This window comes from Siphateles boraxobius, unplaced genomic scaffold, assembly GCF_051911475.1.
Source record: "Siphateles boraxobius isolate OS27281-9 unplaced genomic scaffold, OSU_SipBor_1 5, whole genome shotgun sequence".
Taxonomy (NCBI): domain Eukaryota; kingdom Metazoa; phylum Chordata; class Actinopteri; order Cypriniformes; family Leuciscidae; genus Siphateles; species Siphateles boraxobius.
Genome location: NW_027509141.1, coordinates 25,538,005 through 25,559,646, shown reverse-complemented (window position 1 = coordinate 25,559,646; position 21,642 = coordinate 25,538,005). Strand labels below are relative to the sequence as shown.

At 35.5% G+C, this 21,642-nt stretch overlaps 1 protein-coding gene across 4 annotated transcripts in view; it reads left to right on the top strand.

The window, feature by feature from the left end:
• The window catches only part of iqsec1b (IQ motif and Sec7 domain ArfGEF 1b), a 178,749-nt gene that overhangs the window by 53,649 nt on the left and 103,458 nt on the right, over positions 1-21,642 (top strand). For 2 of the 4 annotated variants that reach the window (XM_077203576.1, XM_077203568.1), the window contains exon 3: positions 11,343-11,450. The exons of the other annotated variants lie outside the window; for them this stretch is intronic. In XM_077203576.1, coding sequence (XP_077059691.1) covers positions 11,343-11,450 — 108 coding nt within the window. The remainder of the gene's footprint in view (positions 1-11,342; positions 11,451-21,642) is intronic. 4 annotated transcript variants of the gene reach the window in all.

The window sequence follows — 21,642 nt, the reverse complement described above, 5'->3', positions numbered from 1 at the left end:
TTACATTTTTTTTGTGTGCAAATTTTATTTTAGAGTAAATATATGGAAAAATAACACATATTTTAATATATTACTGTACAAAATGAAATATAATTCAAAGACAAAATGGAAAACAGAAATTAACTGGAAGTCAACGCACTGTATATTAAAACGACTAATATTGTAATGTCTTATGCTCACCACTGCTGCATGTATTTGATCAATGCAGTTAGAACAGTATTATTGTAAAACTGTATTTATATATATATATATATATATATATATATATATATATATATATATATATATATATATATATATATATAAAAAAAAATATATGTATTTTATTCCTGTGATGGCAACCCTGAATTTTCAGCAGTCATTACTTGATCCTCACATGATCCTTAAGAAAATTATTATAATGTGCTGATTTGGTGCATTTCTTCCTCTTATTATTATTATTATTATTATTATTAATGGTAAAAACAGTGTATTAAATATTTATGGAAACTGTGATACATTTTTATCAGTGTTTTTGTTCCAACCTACCTAAAGAAAAATATCGATCTGCAGAATATTTCACATAAACCGTGCACTCTTTTAGTTTTAAGCAGCATTGGCAACAGTTCTATCACTGGAATTGGGGACAAACACTTAGTAGAGACAATGGGAATTTCACTTAGGGTAAAGCTCTCTTCTTCCATATCAAAGCTTCAAGCCAAACTCAATTGAGTGAACCAGCATATCGCTCATATCTCTCCCTTATCTGGACGTTTTTAAGTCCCCCTCAGTAAGACTTTGATGTTGAGGCTGATAAATGGATACTTTCAGTTGAGTCAGATATCAGTGTTATTTCAGCCACTGTTTTAATGTCGTCAAACACTCTCATCGGTTTCAAACCAGAAAACATGTTGAGCCTTTCGAGGACAAAATAACAGTTTGAGCTACAGTGAAGGATGTTATCCTTCCATTCTAGGGGCCGTTTACACGACTTTGTATGTGTTTGGTCCATCCATTTACATGATATAGGTATTTTTTTATTATTATGTAGTCTTTATGTATGGATATTTTCTATTAATGTATAAATTTATTAATAAATATGTATGTATGCATTTTACAGTGCTGCTGTGTATAAATTCAGAGTTACTCTACAGTGCTTTAAAATGTTCTTACTTAAGTCTGTATAGTTGATTCATTCAGGGAATTTGTTAAATATTTCAAGCTCTCATTTCTCTGTATATGTGTATACACAGTATATAACAATGTGTTGTAATGACTGAAATACTTCCAAGGAGAAAACACCCTTCAGGTCATATCAGTCTTTAATCTTTTCGAAAGCTTCATTTATCGTGGATAACTTGAGAGAAAACTTGTGAAGTAATGTATAATATTTCAATTTCAGTGACTCAGTGAAATGTCACCTCTTACAGTTTTCTTTATTCAACTTACCACAAACCAAGATATGTCACTGCTGCAAGTCACATACATCAGCATGACATCAGCAAGCCTCTGCTTTCCACTGAGCAGCCCTGTACAATACACATTGTTCCTTGTAGACAAGGACGTGTGTGTGTGTGAAAGCCTGTATAGCTGCAGGGAGGTTTCTCGGCCTAGTCCCCCAGAGCATTTACCCTCTCTCATTTTCACCTCAGTCTTTACACTCACCTCCCTGCTTTTTCTCTAGCTCTGTATGTGTCTTCTCATTGATTTGGTGCCTGTAATAGGCTGCTCCATTGAAGCTTGTGCACTCCGTGTGCGTGTGTGTGCATGCGTGTCACACAGCTGTTGGCAGGCCCAGTTCCAACGCTCTGATGCTCACGCTAACAGTGCAGAGTGAGGCGGCTGCTGACACGCTGTTCTGTACTCGGCCTGTGGCTTTGCCAAGGTTAAGTAGGCATGGCTGGCCACACACTGGTTGCTTGCAGATACTGGAAATCAAAAATGTGTGGTTATGTCAGTGACCTGAAAAAATGCTGCTTTGTCAAGTATCTGGAAGGTAGGGAATCGGGATCAAGGCATGTCAGTATATCCAGTGTTTGGGTAACATCCTGCCATCCAAAAAATCTACGTCTTTTTAAAGGTTTTTATTATTATTATTGATTGATTTTATTAATAAATATTTATCTCTATGTATCTACACCACTGTTCAAATTTGGGGTTGGTAAGATTTTTCTAAATTTTTTTGAAAAAAGTCTCCTTTGCTTAACTAGGCTGCATTTATTTGATCAGAAATACAGTAAAAACTTTAATATTTAAAATAAACTGTTTTCTGTTTTAATATTCAAAAATGTAATTTATTCCTGTGATGGAAAGGCTGTATTTTCATCTGCCTTTAATCCAGTCTTCAGTGTCACATGGTTAGCATTTATTTTAAATAGATTTTTTTTTGCAACAGTATAAATGTCTTTACTGTTTTTTTTTTTCTTCAATTTAATGTATCCTTGATGAAGTTCTTTAAAAAAAAAGAAAAATGACCTCAAACTTTTGAATGTATTTTTTAAATGTATCTATAACTTTTTATCTGTAACTAAAATCAGATTTTCAGAAAAAAAATTACATTTATAGAATTTGAATATTTTACTGTTTCATTCTGCTTTTGCTCAATCACAGCTATTTTATTCCATTTTACACATACTGTTTTAGTGTTTGTACAGTGGCACTAAAAAACATTTTCGCTGCATCTGAATATGCCTACTTCCATACTATATAGTAGACCATGTGAGTATGTGAGAGGAGTAGTTTGTCTGAATTCATAGCATTCATAAAAGAGTTGGCAAAAAGATGTAGTTCATTTATACTACACTCATTCATACTAAATAGAACATATTTTTTTTACAGTATGCCGGAATAAACAGTATGCAATTTTAGATGCATCAAGTGTCTTTATAATATCACACTTAATATTTTTCTCATTCACTATAATTGGGGTTTTATACATGCAAATATATATCTGCTTATATGGCAGTCATTGACATCATCAAAATGTTTAAAAAAGTAACTAAATGGGCAGCAAGGCAACAAAGCCCCCTTTAGCCTCTCTCTCTCTCCCTCTCCCTCTCTCTCTCTCTCTCTCTCTCTCTCCCTCTCCCTCTCCCTCTCCCTCTCCCTCTCCCTCTCCCTCTCTCTCTCTCTCTCTCTCTCTCTCTCTCTCTCTCTCTCTTTCTCTCACTCTGCATCTGATCTGCTACAAAGGGATGCTGGGGTGGAGCCGCACACTGTGAAGTCTCTCTTATAGGGAGTTCATAACGATAGTAAGCGGCTACTGCAAAGAGAGCAGATCTGGAGATCTGCTGCTCGATTGAGCGCTAGCATCCTTGCTTTCTACCTTCTGTTTTTTCAATGTGAGTGATAGTTTCAGAGCTCTGTCCAAATACCTGTGCCCAGTTAAAGTGAGTGTTGTTAAGCCACAGTAATATATATGGTGACTTTACTACTGTTTGGTGACGCTGGCCTGATGCAGCCAGGTCTCAAAATCATTAATTATTAAAAGCCATTGAAGTTGCTACTGCCTCCTATAAATAAAGGCTCCCTCAGGGTTATGAGAGATCTGAGGTTGACACAGAGAGAGAGAGAGTGAGAGAGAGAGTGAGAGAGAGAGAGAGAGAGAGAGAGAGAGAGAGAGAGAGAGAGAGAGAGAGAGAGAGAGAGAGAGAGAGAGAGAGAGAGAGAGAGAGAGAGAGAGAGAGAGGACTCATAGCCAGATGTACACCTAATACAGTATGTATTATTGTATTGGCAATTATCTGTACTGTTTTATTATAATGGTGAGTAGCTATACTTTGTGTAGTACTACTTTTAAATACTTTGCATTTTCTGTATACATAAGAACTACATTGAGCAAATTTGCAGTATACAACTATACATGCACAATGGATTACATCCCACAATACAATGTGCTAATTTTTCCATTTTGAAGAACTAGACTATATTTACCACAATTTCTCCACGGCCCGTGGAGCGTATAGAGCTATTTTCGGAATAGCATTGTTGCATACTATCTGTACTTTTTTTTTTTATTCCGCCACTATACTTTGCATAATATGCTAATTTTCTCTATGCATATGAACTAATTTGAGCAAAAATACAGTATACAACCAGAGCACAATTAACTATATCCCACAATGCAGGGTGCTCAATTTTCCTTTTTCAAAGTAGTGGAGGTTTAGTACTTTATTAATAGGGGAGTATAGTTAACTTATGGAGGTGTACTACTTAAAGCACTTTGGTTCTGCCATGATATATTAACAATATGATAATGACCTCTGTATGGTTCATCTGCACAGTGAAAGAGGTCACTACAGCAGGAAACTGAGCTGGTTACAAACATTATGCTACCACAAAACACATTTTGTGGCTACAGTTATTTTTACTGCTGTAAATCCGTAAACTAATATCGGTAATCGAGAGATTGCAATAACTGTACACCTTTTTTTTATGTTATTGAAAGCTTTATTTTATATTTATATATTTTTAAGAAATATACATAATTATTGTATAAGCTAATGGCAAGTTGCCAAATTTTATAGTGGTGTTAATAACTAAAAGAATTGGACTGCTGTAACTATAATTATTTCACGTTACAACTTTGAAAAGCAAGTATGGTCGTATTATTTTATTTTTATTATTTTGTCATGTAACTGTACACAAATGATACATATAGATTTGTTGAGAAATTTTGTAGGCTTCCTTCTGAATCACTTGGATTTGATTCAAAATCAGAGAAAATGTAATTGTCGTGTAGCCAGACCTTTGACTAAATTGAACGCTCAAGAGGACAAGTGGAGACAAGAGGAGAACATCTGACTGACATATAAAGTGACCAACAATTGCTCGTTTTGTTTTTATGTGTTATTTAGGGGTGGGTTTATCTGAAAAAGATTATATACCACAGTGATATTTCCAGCGGTCTACCAGACACACTTGTGGCTTGGCCTTGTTTTTTGGCATCCATGTGTTAGCAGTCAGTCCATTCTCAAACTGGCAGATCTGATGGATTGTTGTGCAGTGAAGCTGAACTGCACAGCTACTCGTACTCGGTTTGTTTCACAGTACCAGGGGCAGAGAGAGTGAATCGGAGCCCTGCACATTAAACCAGTGGCTTAATGGTTCAAAGCTTCTTTAATGTCATGCACGGTTGATGGTAGCATGGTGGTTTGTCTGCTGGATCTGAGGAAACGGTTTGAAGGGAATGAACAGATTTGTGATCACAATGCTGATCAGTCTGGACCATTTAAACTCAATTATTCGGTTTTGTAGTTTGGGTGCTGGCCAGTACTAAACGCAACTCCATTACAAGCAACATATGCTCTATGAGGCCAAATGCTGTTGTGAGAAATGGAAATAGTCTTTCAGCTTTGCTTGAGTATTACAATCAGAGTATGTCTACCTGAATCACCAATATACTATTGGTGAAAATGACACATGAATCGATGCTGTCAGACAAAACCAAGGACCTCGAACTAATGAAAACTTGCCCACCATTTTCAGGGTCAGTTATCAGGGAGGGAGGGAGATTCAGAGGGTTAATATGAGACTGAATCAAAAGCACCTGACGCAGATTGTTGTTTAAGGAAAAGGGTCAGCGCAATGTCATGCTATTCACTTGCATTGCTTTTACAAGGCCATGTTAATTTAATCATTTCTCCATGTGCTTCGGTGATGGTGTTAACATGTTCAAGGTCTTGTTTTTCCCCTTTTTTAAAAGGATAGTTCACTACCATAAAAAATACATAATTTACTCACCCTCATGTTGTTCCAAACAGTGGAGAACAAAATGAGAATTGTTTTAGAATTGAGTTATAGTAGGCACCAAGACTGTTGAGCACCATAAAAGTGATCCTTGTCATGCTGATGGAGTTTTTAAATATACGGCGCTCCCATTGAAAACCATTGACAAAATACTCTAGGAAAAAACGCTTAAGTGAACACTGTAGTGAATCTAAGTGATTAAAACTCACAGCACATGCAGAGGTGTGTTCGTGTGTATGAATACATTGCCACATTTCACTCTGAAACATGCAGAGCATGTATTTATGGAATTAATTAAGCCATATTGCAATATGTATCGCCACTGAATAAAGATAAAACCGGTAATTACAACTTTTTATCTCACAATGAGATAAACTTTGACTTTTTTCCTCCGAATCACATGGTATAAACTCGCAATTGTGTGTTATAATATAATATAATTCTTTTTTCCCCTCAGAATTGGACTTTATATCTCACAATTGCGAGTTTATATCTCACAATTCTGATAAAATAAGTCAGCATTGCAAGATATAAACTTGCAATTGCGAGAGAAAAAGTCAGAATTGTGAGAAAATGAGTCAGAAATGCAAGATATAAAAGTCAGAATTGGGAGTTTATATCTTGCAATTCTGACTTTGAGATAAAAAGTCGCAATTATCATTTAAATTGTTTTATTCCTTGGTGAAAACAAGCTTCCATAGAAATCTCATTTGCATTCAGAGTACAAATATTGTGTTGACGCATCACCATTTTTAGTTGTATAAAAATATTCTTCAAAAGGTTTTCTGTAGTGTTCCATGGAAGAAAATAAGGTATACAGGTTTGAAACGACAAGAAGCGAAGTAAATAATGCCAGAATTCCTTTTTAAAATGGGTGTGGTGGGTATATGGGCTTTAAATAGCATGTTGTGCTTCTGGGGTGTGTGTTTGATCAATGTTTGCTTATGAAAAGCTCTTGAAAATTAGCTGATGTTTTGCAGCTCAATTAGTCCTTGAAGCAAATCTTAGGCTAGCTTTTAGGTTTTACAGATTTTTTGACTTTTTTTTTCTCTTTTTTCTTTTTCTTCTTTTTTTAAACTTTTGGAGCATTTGTTTGGTTATAGTACTTATGCAACTCTAGAACCTGCTCTGCGGTGATAACAGAAAGCTTATGGCAGCCAGGGCAGAAACTCAAAGGGTTTTAATCCCATGACATTACCGATTATCATTGGTTAGCAGGGTCGCTGAGGAGAACAGCTTCTTTGTCTTGGTTGTGACATGTAAACCAAATGGCTTTGACGTGACATTGCAGAATTTTTTATTTATTTATTTTTACCCATGAAATGCACAGTCATTAATATTAGCAGGCTGGAAATGGGCTTTTGTGCATCATGGGGAAATTATCTGCTTAAAGTGCCAATGTATAAGAACATTCATTATGCTGATTTAGTTATAATTTAGCTCTGTATACTGTGCCGATGACAAAAGAAAGCACACAAAATAAAATGACTTTGTAATTAATAATTCTGTGTTCATAAATTGAGGTGATAAAAACGTGGTGGGATTTTGATGAATTTAATTCATTGGTTTGCTGCCATGGCGACAAATTAGAGTGAGATATTGCGTAAATATAAATTTAATGTCATAAGTTTAGCAATTCCAAATAGCTGATTAACTGGATGAGGAACCTTGGTGTCTCTGATTGAAATTCAATTGAAGTTTTGTTCAATCAGAAGATTCCATTTTAAGCAAAATACTGAATGCATGCATTCTATTTAACTGATTAAAGAGCATGTATTGCCTCCTGTGAATGTTAATACTTGCATTTAAGCTCGACTAGCCATGCTTCGTAATTCAAAAAGCAAAACATGACATTCAAAGCATGCCTGGCTCGGTTATCCTGCAAACATCTGGTCTTTTAATCTCATGTAATATTGACATGGGCGGTATGATGTAATTCTCGAAAAATCTGCCTTTTTTAAGGTATTTTAGACTAGATATCTTGAATACTTACAGAAAATTGGATTGGTAGAACTAACTGAATCTTAGCAGGTGTCCAGGATGGCACAGATGCGGTTAAACCGCTGTCCTGCTTTCCTTCAATTTTCTGGTCTCTCAGAGGCAGTTGTGGTGAACATGACATCTAATTGTACTGACAGTAAGCCTCTCATACACCTTCATTAGATTTCATTAATAGTCTGGAAAAGATTATTACTCATTGCAAATGTAAATTAACCCTTAGCCAGTAATGATTAGGCAGAGCGATTCTCCTGTAATCTACAATACCGCCGTCCTTTTGCGACATAAAGATTTCTAGATGTTCTGCATATATTACCCAAATGTCACCTGACTGGCTACACAGCATAGAGAGACAGATGTTATTTTCTGGTTGGATGCTACCTGCTTTTCATAGGATTGTGTCCTCAGCGCTTTAGATTATCTTGTGCAGTGATATGAGGATTATAAAACTCTACAGGAAGAGATGTAATCTGCTCCCTTTTAATTAATCATGGAGTCTAAAATGGCTTAGTTAAAAAAAAACTGCTTGTTTCATTCCTTGGTTTTTTTTTTGGAAAGAAAGACTACGGCTGGATGATATAGCTAGCTAAAAATATCTCACTATTTTTCATCCATCTGATGATGGTCATTATATGTCTTTGTGTTTATGTTCAGTATTTGCTCTGAATTGGCTTAAAATTATTAATTTTCCATTCAGTTGAAGCATTAACCAAATATTTTTTTAAAAATGGTCAAAATTGTTTAATGTATCAACTAAATCACAAAAATCGAATTAAAATAATCACAATTATTTAATACAAGAACTAGAACACAGTGCAAATCTAGTGAAGGCATGTTTTATGAACACTTGAACCATCAAATAAAAAGTGCGTTAAATTATTGAGCTACTCACAGTGTTGCTTAATTATATCGCTGGCAAAACAAATATAAATATACTGTGAATATTTATTTAGTCAGCCCTAAGAAGGACTAACTTAATGTCCTCATCCATGTTGGATAAGCACAGGATTTTGCTTTTAATCTCAACAGACTTTATTTATTGTAGAGTTGATGACGAATGTTCAAATCGTTGGATGCTTTGAATTAAGGAAGCATGCCATGATTTTAGACTATTTATGTCCTTTCCTCTTATGGGCTGGTTTTCCCAGCATCATTGTCCCTACTTCTTAGATTTCCTTAGTTTTCAAGGTGAAGGACATGTCATTTTGTTCTGTTTTTTCTTGGTGGGCTGAATCAGAGTGATGAAGAGTTGTAATGAATTTAGCACTCCAGTTGATTATGTAAGCACATTTGTTTTTTTTCGTTTCATTTTTCTTTTATCTTGTAATGTAAATGTAATGTAAATCTGTGGGTGAAAAATGGAACTACAGCTCACTCTAATTTAGAGCCTTTGGGGAAGATTTCAGGCTGATGGTTAACCTTGCTCCAGACCAAGACGATATGTATGTTGTCTGCATCAGGTCAGTAACTATGTGGAGTAGCGTATCAAATTAATATACATATAAGTATACATTCTTTAGTTAACGTGCTCATGTGAATAGCCTTATATAGTTCTGTTGTTGTTGTTTTTCTCAGAATAGGCATAACTTCTACAGATCCTCTACAACTTGTAATATTCTAAAACAACATTCCGAGGCTATAAATACTACATTAAGGCAATTAGATATCATTGTACTTAAAGCCTGTCAATCAACATTAGAATGCCACCCTCAGGCTGAATAACGTGAGTGAGATACAGTGAGTTACAAAGGTCCCCCATTCAATCAGAACAGGATTTGAAAGTCCTTGAAACATTCATCATACTGCAGCCTACTGAAGGATGGACAACCACTGAGTGTGTTTGTGTATGACGAAACATTGATAACTATCAAAATTCAGATCTTATAACCTGACAATGCTAGACAACTGTTCACATGATTTTGAAATTGTCAGCTGTTTTTTGAGGTTTAGATGCCAGATATACACACACTGAATATGCTTACAGTGTGTATTGGTGCAGTGAACATAAATACAGGTGGGCCAATCATGTTTTGTTTAAACCGTTAAAACCAGTAAGGATGTCCCACTGGCTTGGGAGTGGTTGTCAGTGAGTTAAAACACAGCACTCTGTTGCCACTGAAAATGTTTATGTTCATTGATCTTGTACATCTATTTTTATCCTTTGCAAACTTAAATGTTACATTGTTGCTCCAAATTCTGCTGATTCATCACCAATATAATTTTATCCAGCTGGCTTACACAGATGACGTTTTGCTGAAATTACAAAAATGACTTGTGAAAGTCTTGAAAGAATCAGTAAGAATTGTTAAAACTATGAGCCAGTCAGTTATATTGTACATTGTATGCCACTGTTTTCCAGCATAAGTGGAATTTATGGTTTATAATTTTATAATCCATTATTTGTGTCTGTAGTTCTTATTAGGGGCTTTCGACCCGGCTAGTTATGGGAACCTAGTTATAGGAACTAGCCACCAGGGTGGTTCCCTGAGAACTAAAGGTTCCCCTAGGGCCGTTTTCCTGGTTGCATTCGCACCGCCAATAGGAACTCTGAAATGACGTAAGCCGCGCTTGTTTTTGTGTTTTTTATTTTGATGGTGCTGAGAACGCCAGTGCCTGAGCACACAGCGCTCCTATTCTCCATCTTCATTTGTTTACGATCTGTTTAACAATCCTGTCTAATACGTTATTAGATAAAACTGTCATACAAAGAAAGTAGACCGTATATGAAAAAGTATTAGTATTTGCCATGTGGTTGATGTTCAATCTTGCTAACTGAGCAGAAATACATAATCATGTTTTGCTTGATCCCCCTCAAAGTTGCGTTGGATTTTCTCCTTAGCAGGTTGAGAGTCATGTATCACTGTTTCCATGTTCATAGAGTTAGTTTGTGGAGTAAATATATAGGTTGTAATCTGTGTACATGGCTTTTTTTTTAAATGGCTGTTGCTGGTGTTTCGCGTGCATTTGGCCAATCAGCGTACACTGACATCACTGGTAGTTCCTATTGTGCTGGGTTAGACCCTTCTCTGAAGTAGGAGCTAATTTAGTTCCCCTAAAAGGAGTTCCTAGAACGAAAACCGTTCCTAGTTCCTGCGGCGCAAACACCAAAAACCGAGTATTTTCACCAATAGTTTTAAGAACTATGAAAAGTTTCCGGTGCGAAAACCCCTATTGTTGAGTCCATTTTGTTATTGTACAACTTTAGAAAATATCTAGCTATAGCACACTTCTTATAGACTTATTTTATGATAATTATAAAAAATTAAAAAAATGTAGCACTAATTTCTGTTAATTGTAATTTCATAGAAAAGAGTACCTATATATTTTTCTAAATTTCTCCTGTTTTACGAAAGATATTGTATATTGTACATATTGTTTTGGAATGACTGTTCATTTTTGGATGAATCTCATAAACCATAATTGGTTTGATTGTGCATGTACACAGCGTGTTTCCATCATTCCAATTCAGTACATTTCATTTTTTTAGTACATTCCAGACTGTATCACGGCTTGCCTGTGATTTGTTCCCTGTTGACTGTGATCTGTTTGAAGCATGACCGAACATCAAGAACCTCTTGTAAGCTGAACATGTCTCTCTCTTTCTTTTCCTTTTGAAGACGGCACGCTTCTTTGCCCCTCGATGTCACAGATAACCCTGGCAACTTTATTGTGCCGCTGTGTCGAAGAAGTTACCCCTGTCGCAAATGGAAGTCTGCATCTCTTGGGTAAATGGAAGGGTTTAATATTCACTTGCTTAAGATGCTAATATCTCAGAGCTGCTGCATGGACTAACTGTCTTATTCTCCACACATATTTGTGGATTGGTGTCAGGTAATGCAAATTTTCATGCTCCCATCATAGTGCTGTACGATTGATTGCTCAAAAATACGAATCCATGTTCATTTAATAGATGTGTCTGCCATGACTGGGCCACAGTAGTGCTTTAATGCTCCTTCTTTGTGGCTTCTGTGGAAGCGGACCTCCTGTGTCTGATGGTGCACTCAGATGGAAAATGAAGAAACACATAGATTCCTCCCGCTGCGGAGCAGTAGGATGCCATGTCGCTGATTGTGTGACATGTATGGTGCAGGGTTTTACCGCACCAGTTTGGATGGAGGAACATCTTTTTTCTTTTTAAATATCATTCAGTTTCTGTCCACTGTCCATGAATGACAGTTCTGACCGAACTGTACTGTGGAATAATGCTAAATATAATTTCATGTATGGCATGAATTATTTATGGTTGAACATTGCACTTGCTATTGGCAGGTACGGTGAAATGTTTTGGACTCCGTCTACAGCTACCCTCATAATTTATTTTATTTTAAGTTATTTTAATTTCTTGATCAGTGTATCAGTGTCATTTTTTTAATCCCCAGTGTTTTAAATTGTGTAAAAAGGATTAGATAACTTGTCTCAGTTAGTCGCAGTGTTTCCAGCAACAAATTACTTTCTGTGCTGCACAAACTTACAGGCAGTCAGAAAAGTTGCTAGAAAAGTTTATAGTTAGTATATAAAAGATTGTAGTCTTTGTTTTGTGCTAGCACACCAGCATAACCAATAGCACGTCCAGAGATCTCTCATGATTATAAACCTCCGCTAGTTTGTATGAAAATTCATGCTAGCCTGAAGTCCGTGGAGGATTGTTATTCCATGTCCTGTTAATTAGCTGTGTTGTTTAGCCTTGTTTTATGATTTTTAATTAGCTTTGGTGATGACAGGTTCTGATAAACATTAGTGATTACCGCGAGGGCTCGAGACGTCCCTGTACATTAACTGCCGTTGACCACGGATCGAGATAACATGTCAGGCTTAGAGTGCAACTACAAATAACATCGGTCATCCCGTGGGATCTTGGGCTCAAACTGTTGGGTGGAGCGTTTGGAGATCTCTCAATCCTGGTTTCATGAGATCAGACTTTGCTTGAGCCATCCAGGGAAGGCAATAATAAAAGGATGAAATAAAAGAACATTAAAGTGTGTGAGCATGAGCTCAGGCCTGTGAATGAAAACAAAATGTTGAGACTAGTGATGGATGCACAGTAAAAATGTTTGGGATATGTGTAAGACATCACCACCAAAAACAGAAAGGCACCACCAAAATTGAATTCATTGGAAAAAATTTGCCTGTGGCGACATTTTTGCAGAATAATATCACGCTGCTGTTAAAGTGAAATGTCCAGTGAATGGCACTAAGGCTGCGTGTCCACCAAAGTGTTTTTAGCCAGCTGAAAACACCTAGCTGTGGGTGCTTGAGAGCGTTTTGGCAGCGCAGCGTTTTTTTCAGTTAAAAAGTATTTGCTCTGGCTCTTGTTTTAAAATATTTTGTTCCGTTATTATTGTACTTGACGTTGTGCAAGCAGAATAAGTTAATAATAATTGAATCATGAAATTTGTGTCAATACCCTACGGCCCTGTGTCCACCAAAGCTTTTTTTCACACGGCTGGCGTAATTTTACAATTGTTTTCAATGGGAGCGCCACGTTTTTAAAACGCCAGGAGCGTAACGAGACGCTGAGCGTCTTTCTCACGCTGTGAAGCGCTGAGCGTTCTGCGTTTTTTACCGGTCGCCAAGAGTTGAAGAATATTCAACTTTTGGAAAATGCAGCACTGTCACTTTTTACCTAGATGTCCAATCACAGGCGAGGAGGGGTGGGACAATACCACACCGGCCAACCAACCGCCACATTCTGCTTGTACAACATCAACACATGACAACAGCAAGCATAATAACGGAATAAAATAATATTTTTAGATAGAAACAACACAGAAACAAACTACCTGTGGAATAAGATACTAGTAACACGAAGCGTCTCAACTGAAGAAAAAAAACACTGCGATGCCAAAACAATCGCAACGTTTTATTACGTTGGTTGTTGTACGTACGTATTGCAAATAATGAACTACCTACAGTACACTATCGTTTATGCGTAGGGTTTAGTGTTAACAAATGCAAATGTGAGAAAAACGCATGGACTAGGGATTCTCATCGCAAGTGCAATGCTGTACCAAGTGAGGAAAAGCCATACAAATGGAGTTGTATTAGTTTACAAACAAACCTTACACTACCGTAAAAGTGTTTTGAGGTCATGACATGCCATAGTATTGTACAAAGACAAGTGCAAGATAAGTAATTATTAATCAATAATCTGCCTAATAGAATAGCTAATAGAAGGCTAATAGAATGGCTAATAGAAGTTGTTGCCATTGTAGTGCCTTTAGTGTTCATTTCAACTGGAAACTCCAATTCATTCTATGTATAGGTACGTTTTTGGAGTTTTGCAAAAATGCTTGGTTTTCCAATGAGCCTTAGTTTAAAATTGACATGGCTCTGAAGCAATAAGGAAATGGCTATTGATCAGAGACCCAAATGCAATTCCAGAGACACAAGTTAAGACTATCATACTAGCATTTTCTTAAAACCTAACTTCAAATAGTATTGTTTTGCTGCTCTTATATACTTCATTCCCAGCTAACAAGGAAATAAACATTCTGAATCAAGAAAGCAATTACATATAAAGGCCAATGTTGATTTTAGACACAATAAAAGAAGATTGTAGCCTCTGCTACATATTAGCATGCAAATTACAACCTCTGAACTTCAACGAGCGGGTTCTTAATTGCAAAAGCCTCATAGCCTCAGCAGTGGTTGCTGTTGGAAAAAGGCTTTCAGGTGATTGTACTCTAGGCAGATATATATATATCTAACAGCAGCTGCTAAGTTACCTGTGGTGTCATTCCATTGTTTGGATTTGCATACTGTCTTAAAACGTACTCTGCTAGGACATACTTTACTTTAAACAGTACATTTTATATTTATGCAGTATGTGTATTGTTTGTAGTATGCAACATTTCAGTATGTTATATAACCTTGAATGGGATGCTGTATTCCACAATGCAATTTACTTGCAAGTTAATTGTTGTTTATGTGTGGAATATTATCAGCTGTACACAATGCAATGCACTTGGCTTTTTTTGACCTTCTATTTGTTTGTGCGTGCGTGTGTGTGCGTTGGATTATCTCTTTTTCTTTTTTTTATATTTTAATAAATTATTTATTAAATTGTTAAATTGGACTGACTGGCCAAATTGACCAAGTTAACAATACTATCCTTTGCTTTTTATATGTTTGTTTGTTTTTGGAAATTATATCAACCAAATTTTTTTAAATGTCTCTTTCTTTTCTCTTTTTATTTTTTATTATTTAATTTTTGTTACTTTTTAAGTGAAACTGAATTGCCAAGAGAAAAAAATTTTATGAACAATTAGATGGAAAATTGCTAAATAATCAGTTTAGATTTTCAAGATAATAACTAAATTAATTTTGCTGAATAAAACGTGAAATCTTGAGTTCATATGACAACAGTTTAGCATAAACATTTCACATGATTAAAAAACATATTTAATGCAGTATACAGTAAAAACATTCCAAACATGACCATAGAGACGATAAAGAATATTTTTTGTTAATATACTCTCTGTATTATATATGCCTGTTCAATCTGTCTCCCCCGTCTGGTTCTCGCATGCAGGGGATCTTTGCGTGTCCATTAAAGGGAGTGGCTGAGTGTGGAATTCATCAGTATGCGAGCTGGGTAGAGCAGGAGGTAGTCATATACTTGAATCCACTGGCAGACATTCGTATCCAAGCTACTTTGATCTTAACTCCTCGGCTTCTACATCCACCCCTGATATATCAGGACCTTATGTTTCTGTTCAGTCACCATATTTTACATATCTACTGTGCCACACGCATTTCTGAAAGAGAGTAAATGTAACTCTTTTAGTCTGTAGGATATACACAATCAGTGCAATTTCCTCTGGTATGTTGGTTTTCTTGTTCTTTGTAGTGACTGGACCGTGCATAATAATTGTCATCCACTCTAAAGAGTCTTAAGAAGTCTTAAGAAGTGAAGTTTGGTGGTTGGAGATCTGGAATGTATCTTTTTTGCTCTGCAGTGTGTCTGTTGTCAACCATGACAGCGTGTATACTGGCCCAGTCTGTGTGATTTGTCAATATAACATCTCAACTTGTCACCACAGGAGGAAGAATTTTGACAACAGTCAAACCAGCATGCTTCACTGGAAGCTGCAAATGGACTGCAAAACAGCAGAGCATGCTCCCACAAAACAACTTCTTCCACGAAACAAACACCCTGAAAGATGAAAAATGTGCTTTGATTCCCTAACACACATTGTAATGATATTAGACTATGTAAATTTGTGCTAAAATGTTAACAGAGTTTAATTTGAGATATCAGTGGATATAATTAGTGCTGTCTAATCAATTAATCGCAATTAAATTAATCTAACATAAAAGTTTGTTTATTTATATATATATATATATATATATATATATATATATATATATATATATATATATATACATATACATGTACAAACACACATATATTATATAAACAAACTTTTATGTTAGATGAATTTAATCGCAATTAATCAATATATATACACAGACATGCAAACATATTTTGACGTCACCCATAGGTTTCTGAAGACCATTTTTGAAGCCCAAAGTGCCAGCTGAGGACCCAAGCAATCCGATTGGTTTTATCGGTAAGCACGTTTTATGGGTAATCGTTGTTCTGCCTAGTTACAAATCGGATATCAATTTATTATAAAAGTCGTTTGAACCACGTTATAACGACCATTAATGTCTTTTAACTTATGTTTCGTATACTACTATATAACCGAAGCTATGGATTGTAAAATCAAACATTTCTCATTCTTAGTGTTTTTTTTTGTTAGCTTGATAGTAGCATAGCATACAGCTATCCGAAATGATTAGAGATAAAGTTTTTTACACCATCTACAATATTTTTCGATAACAAATATGATACAAGCATAATTCTGTTTAAGAAAGAATTATGACATGACATGCTTGCAATTAAAAACAATTATATTATGCCTTATTGCTTAATAACAATTTACAATGTCGCAAAACATACCTAAAAATGCAATTTCTTTCACTTTAACTATATTAATAATCAGGATAAAAAATAAAGATTATTACATGAATTAAAGTTTGATTGATTACATTAAGAGTCGCAAGAACAGCTTTAGATCAGGCATACTACTGGGGTCCTAAACTGGGACTTATCACTTCACCACACCGGATAAGAGAAAATGGGCAAAGAGGCGGGATTAGCTGAGGTGACGTGACAGCTAACAGACAGCAGACAGATGGCTAGTAGTGACAGCAACGGCATACTGACTGTCACTCAAGTGGCCACGCCCTTAATTATGCACAATTTTAAAGCTTGATAAAATGTAAACGGTTGAGTTGTAAAAAAAAATAAAAAATCACCCCCCTCACAGTTGTCATGAAGGGCAAAATTAGCTATATAGACCAAAACCACTTTTTGCACCAGGCTGTAAAAAAATTTTTTTTTCTGCTGTAAAGTTAGACATTTTAACATGGATTGAGTTTAAGGATTATATTTTATTATGATTATTATTATATGATTAGATTCTATGGGATTGAGACTGTTTAGAAGTGAGTCGTTTTATTAGTTGCCATGCACAACCAGACATTGACATCTGATGCACTTTTTACTGTCGTAAACACCACTCACACAGAGCGTATCTGTATTCACGGCCTCTGCACTTCATAATAATAAAGTAGCCTACCGCGTTAGGCTTACCTGAGCCAAATGCCAGATGACACCAATAAAGTGTATCATGTACGTTGCATTATTTCGCAGGGCTCTCAAGTTTTGAAGACAGGCAAGAGTGACATCCAGCCGACAGATACATTTTTGTCATTGATTGTTGCGTTAAATCTTACCCAGATACAATAGTGCTGTTTTCTGATTGGCTATTGTGTAGCTCGACGAACAACACCAGAGGAGACGCGCTTGATTCCTGCCGGTTCCACAGTGAGAGCGATTTCATTATTGCAATTTATCATAATAGTTAGCAAATTGCGCTCATTTACACTATTTACAACATGTAGGCTTATTTATGTCCTGATAATTTTTATATGAGATATTGACAACTGTTCTCATGATAATCGCAGGAATCAACTTTAACAGTGAAAGACTGAGCGAGTGTGACTCTTGTCCGGTTCCTCGTGCTGTCAGATTCTCGTTACCTTTTTCTAGACTCTTCCGACCGCGCTTTCTTCGTTTTTTTTCGCCATTCTGAAAACGCAGGTCCGATGTTGCAAGGGTGGTTTTGCGGCTCACAGGCACCAGGGGGGTGCGAGACGACCACCATTCAACACGAAATCAGTAATATAAACATTACAATGACTCCAAAGCTGTTCGGTTAAGGTAAAAAAGTTACTTAGTTCTGCTTTAAGTCAGATGAATTTGTATTAATTGGTTAACAGTGCATGTGGATTACTGTGATAAACATATACAGCAGAAGTATAATATCCAGTGGAATGTGTGTTTGTATTATTCTGTGCAGCAATAACACCATAAATTCTGACCTATGCCAAAACAATCTGATACTAAATTCAAGAGGTGTAAGACACCGACTGTTTATTTGGCCTTCAAATCCTAGAAGGTGTGTGTGTGTGTGTGTGTGTGTGTGTGTGTGTGTGTGTGTGTGTGTGTGTGTGTGTGTGTGTGTGTGTGTGTGTGTGTGTGTGTGTGTGTGTGTGTGTGTGTGTGTGTGTGTGTGTGTGTGTGTGTGTGTGTGTGTGCGTGTGTGTGTGTGTGTGTGTGTGTGTGTGCGCACTCTCATACTTGACTGATTGCTGGTCAAGGGCACGGACAGAGCGATTCCAATAGAGCAATGCTTCATAAAAAGAACAGTGAGGGAGTTATATAAATCAGTATCACTTCATATCTCATTCAGGATTTTCACATAGACCCCCTTTTTACGTCATCCATCAGAGAACAGGTTGTGAAATTACAAAAATGTAACAAACTACGTCTACAGTAGAAGTAGATATCACCTCTATCCTCACAGCTCATCACTTTTGTGTTATAAAACACAATTTTTCTTAAAATAGTATATAGAATAAATAAACAAGACTATTTTTATATATTGTAATTTTTTTTGTTCGATAACACTTTAAAGTCAAATTCCTTGCTATTATCTTATTAGCATGCATATTACTATGGATAGTGGTTGCTTATTAGTACTTAAAAAGCAAATATTTATGCCTTGATTCTGCATGACCATATTCTACATCCCTTTAATTTTTTTTATATTTACACCTTTTAAAAGTTCGTTATCAGTAATATATAAATATTTTGAATTTTGATAGAAATTAATATAGCAAGGAAGTTAACACAACAAGTAACTCATAAAGAATGCATTAAATTGATCAATAGTGACAGTAAAGATATTTATAATGTTACAAAAGATTTCTATTCCAAATAAATGCTGTTATTTAACATTTTCTATAATAATAAAAAATACAACACAATTGTTTTCAGCATTGATAAACATAAGAAATGTTTCTTTAGCACCAAATTTGCATATGAGGATATTAATATCCTACAGTACTCAACATTTGAAGTGGTTCAAAACCTTTCATCAAAGTTATACATTAATTATGAACACTACCCGACCCGTTCTTGTCTTAGGACAAGTTTGATTAACTTTTATCCACTTCAAATGCTGACTATTGTATATTATTAATATACTCACGTGACTCCTAGATGCTGAAAATTCAGTTTGACATCACAGGAATAAATTCTCAGAGCCTCTCAGTCTCAGAGAATATGCTGTGTCGTGTGGTGTGTTAAAAGAAGCAGAAGTTACCACACTCGCCATCTGTCTTTTAAAGACCTACAGTACCATGTTTCATATCACTTATACTGTATTGGCACGAGCGCTGTTATATGACACTGTGGCGATAGGCAGCGGTAATTCTTCAATAGCTAGCATTGCTATTTAGAATGGACGAAGGACAAAGTTGGTGATGGGAGGGGGATGTGGAGGTGGGCGGCAGAGCTAATTCATCACTATAAACGCCTGTGGAACAGAATGTGTCCAACTCTGTGCCTGTCATAGGGCCGAGTCCTACAGGCAGTTAATTAACTTTCTGTCCGCACTGAGAGGAGGTGTAAGTGACACAGGTACCAGCCTCCAAGAGCAACAGTGAGTGTGCTGGTTTTAGATTGAGTGTTCTGATGTACTCCCATTAGATTAAACAAAGTCAACAGTGTAGCTTATCTTCTCACAGCTAATGTAGTTTTGAACAAAACTGTAAAACTTTGGTCGTTTGGGGGGGGGGAGAGGATGTGCGCTCCTCATAACTTTATTTCTCAAATGGAGTTACACGTTTGTAATTTTGTGGTGACAGGGAGATGCTATATTGCACCCTGACCTGAGAGACTACAGAGACATGAAATCCAATTTGATTTTTAAAGGAAAGTACAATTTACTCAGAGCTTGCAACCAACTGGAACATATACCATGCAATTCTGACACTAGATTTGAGATGTTGATCTCGGAAAGATTTAAAAAAAGAGACCTTAAAGGGAAAGTTCAACCAAAAAATAATAATAATTATAATATAATCTTTAATGCACCCTTATGTGAAATCTGTATGATTTTTTTTTTTGCTCAGTGAAGTACAGCAGGAGTTTTTCATAGCAGATTGTCCTAGTGGCTCTTTTAGTCATTCAGACTTCTATTATTATACTTTTATGGTGTTTTTGGTCCTTTTTGGAGATTGAGAGCTAATGGTAGTAACCAAAACTTTTTATTGTACAGAGGATGGAAGTCCAAACATTGTGCAAAATATTTCTGAAAATACTTTTTCAGAGAAAAACTGTAGATTGTTCATATTGTAATGTGAAAAAATGTTGGGGTATTTTTTTTTTTTTGAAAGACAAAATTTTTTGTATTCAACAAGGATGCATTAAAATTATCAAAAGTGAAGTAAAGACATTTATAATTTTACAAAATACTTATTTAAAATAAATACTGTTAATAAAATAAAATATAGTACTGCTATGTAATAGTTAATTTAGGCAAATTCAGGCACATAGATAATTTCAAAGCTAATGCACTTGAACTAAAGAAAACAAAACTCCTATTTTGATTTCATCTTTAATTGGTTCTGAAATTCAACTGGTCAAGTAGATGGGCCCTGAAGGCAATGAGCTTATGTGAATGTGTGAAATGTGATTCGGGTTTTATTAAACATTTATTATTAACTATGACCTTCAGTAGCCAGATCTACTAATCTAACCATCATAATTGTACTTTTATGACATATGTGATTATATGTGATTTCATATACACACTAATCTGCCTATTTCTCTTTAATTATGGCTTGAGGGTAGAGAGGCCATATATGATGGTGTGTATAAACGCATAAAGACCTATAGCTCTCACTCTGTTGGAGAAATACTTCTTTTCATGTGTGTGCATTGTAATATGTAAGCTATTTAGCCAATCTTGGAAAACATGTTTTACAGTTTATTCTAGTGAAATTGACACAAGGTAGCTTTTAATTATAGCATCCTTTGGGGAAATCAGCCAAAACAAAGGAAGGAAGTTGATATGAGCTTATGTGGACATTTTAGGAATGTGTATTGGAATTTATGTATATGTATTATGTATGTATGTATGTATGTGTGTATATATATATATATATATATATATATATACTTAAAATATATCAAATACATTGCATATTGTACAATATTGTGCTGATATATACCGTGTGTATATATACAGTACATATATATATATATATATATTCCAAAAGATGGCGCCTGTGATTCGCTCGGCATGCCGTCGGTCTTTGTTTGTCCTCTATATGTTAATTCTCCTTTTTATGTCTGTCCTTTTTATGTTTTTTGAAATGTGGAATCTGTAAAGCACTTTGGTCAACTCGTGTTGTGTTTAAATGTGCTGAAGAAATAAATTTTTATTATTATTATTATATATATATATATATATATATATATATATATATATATATATA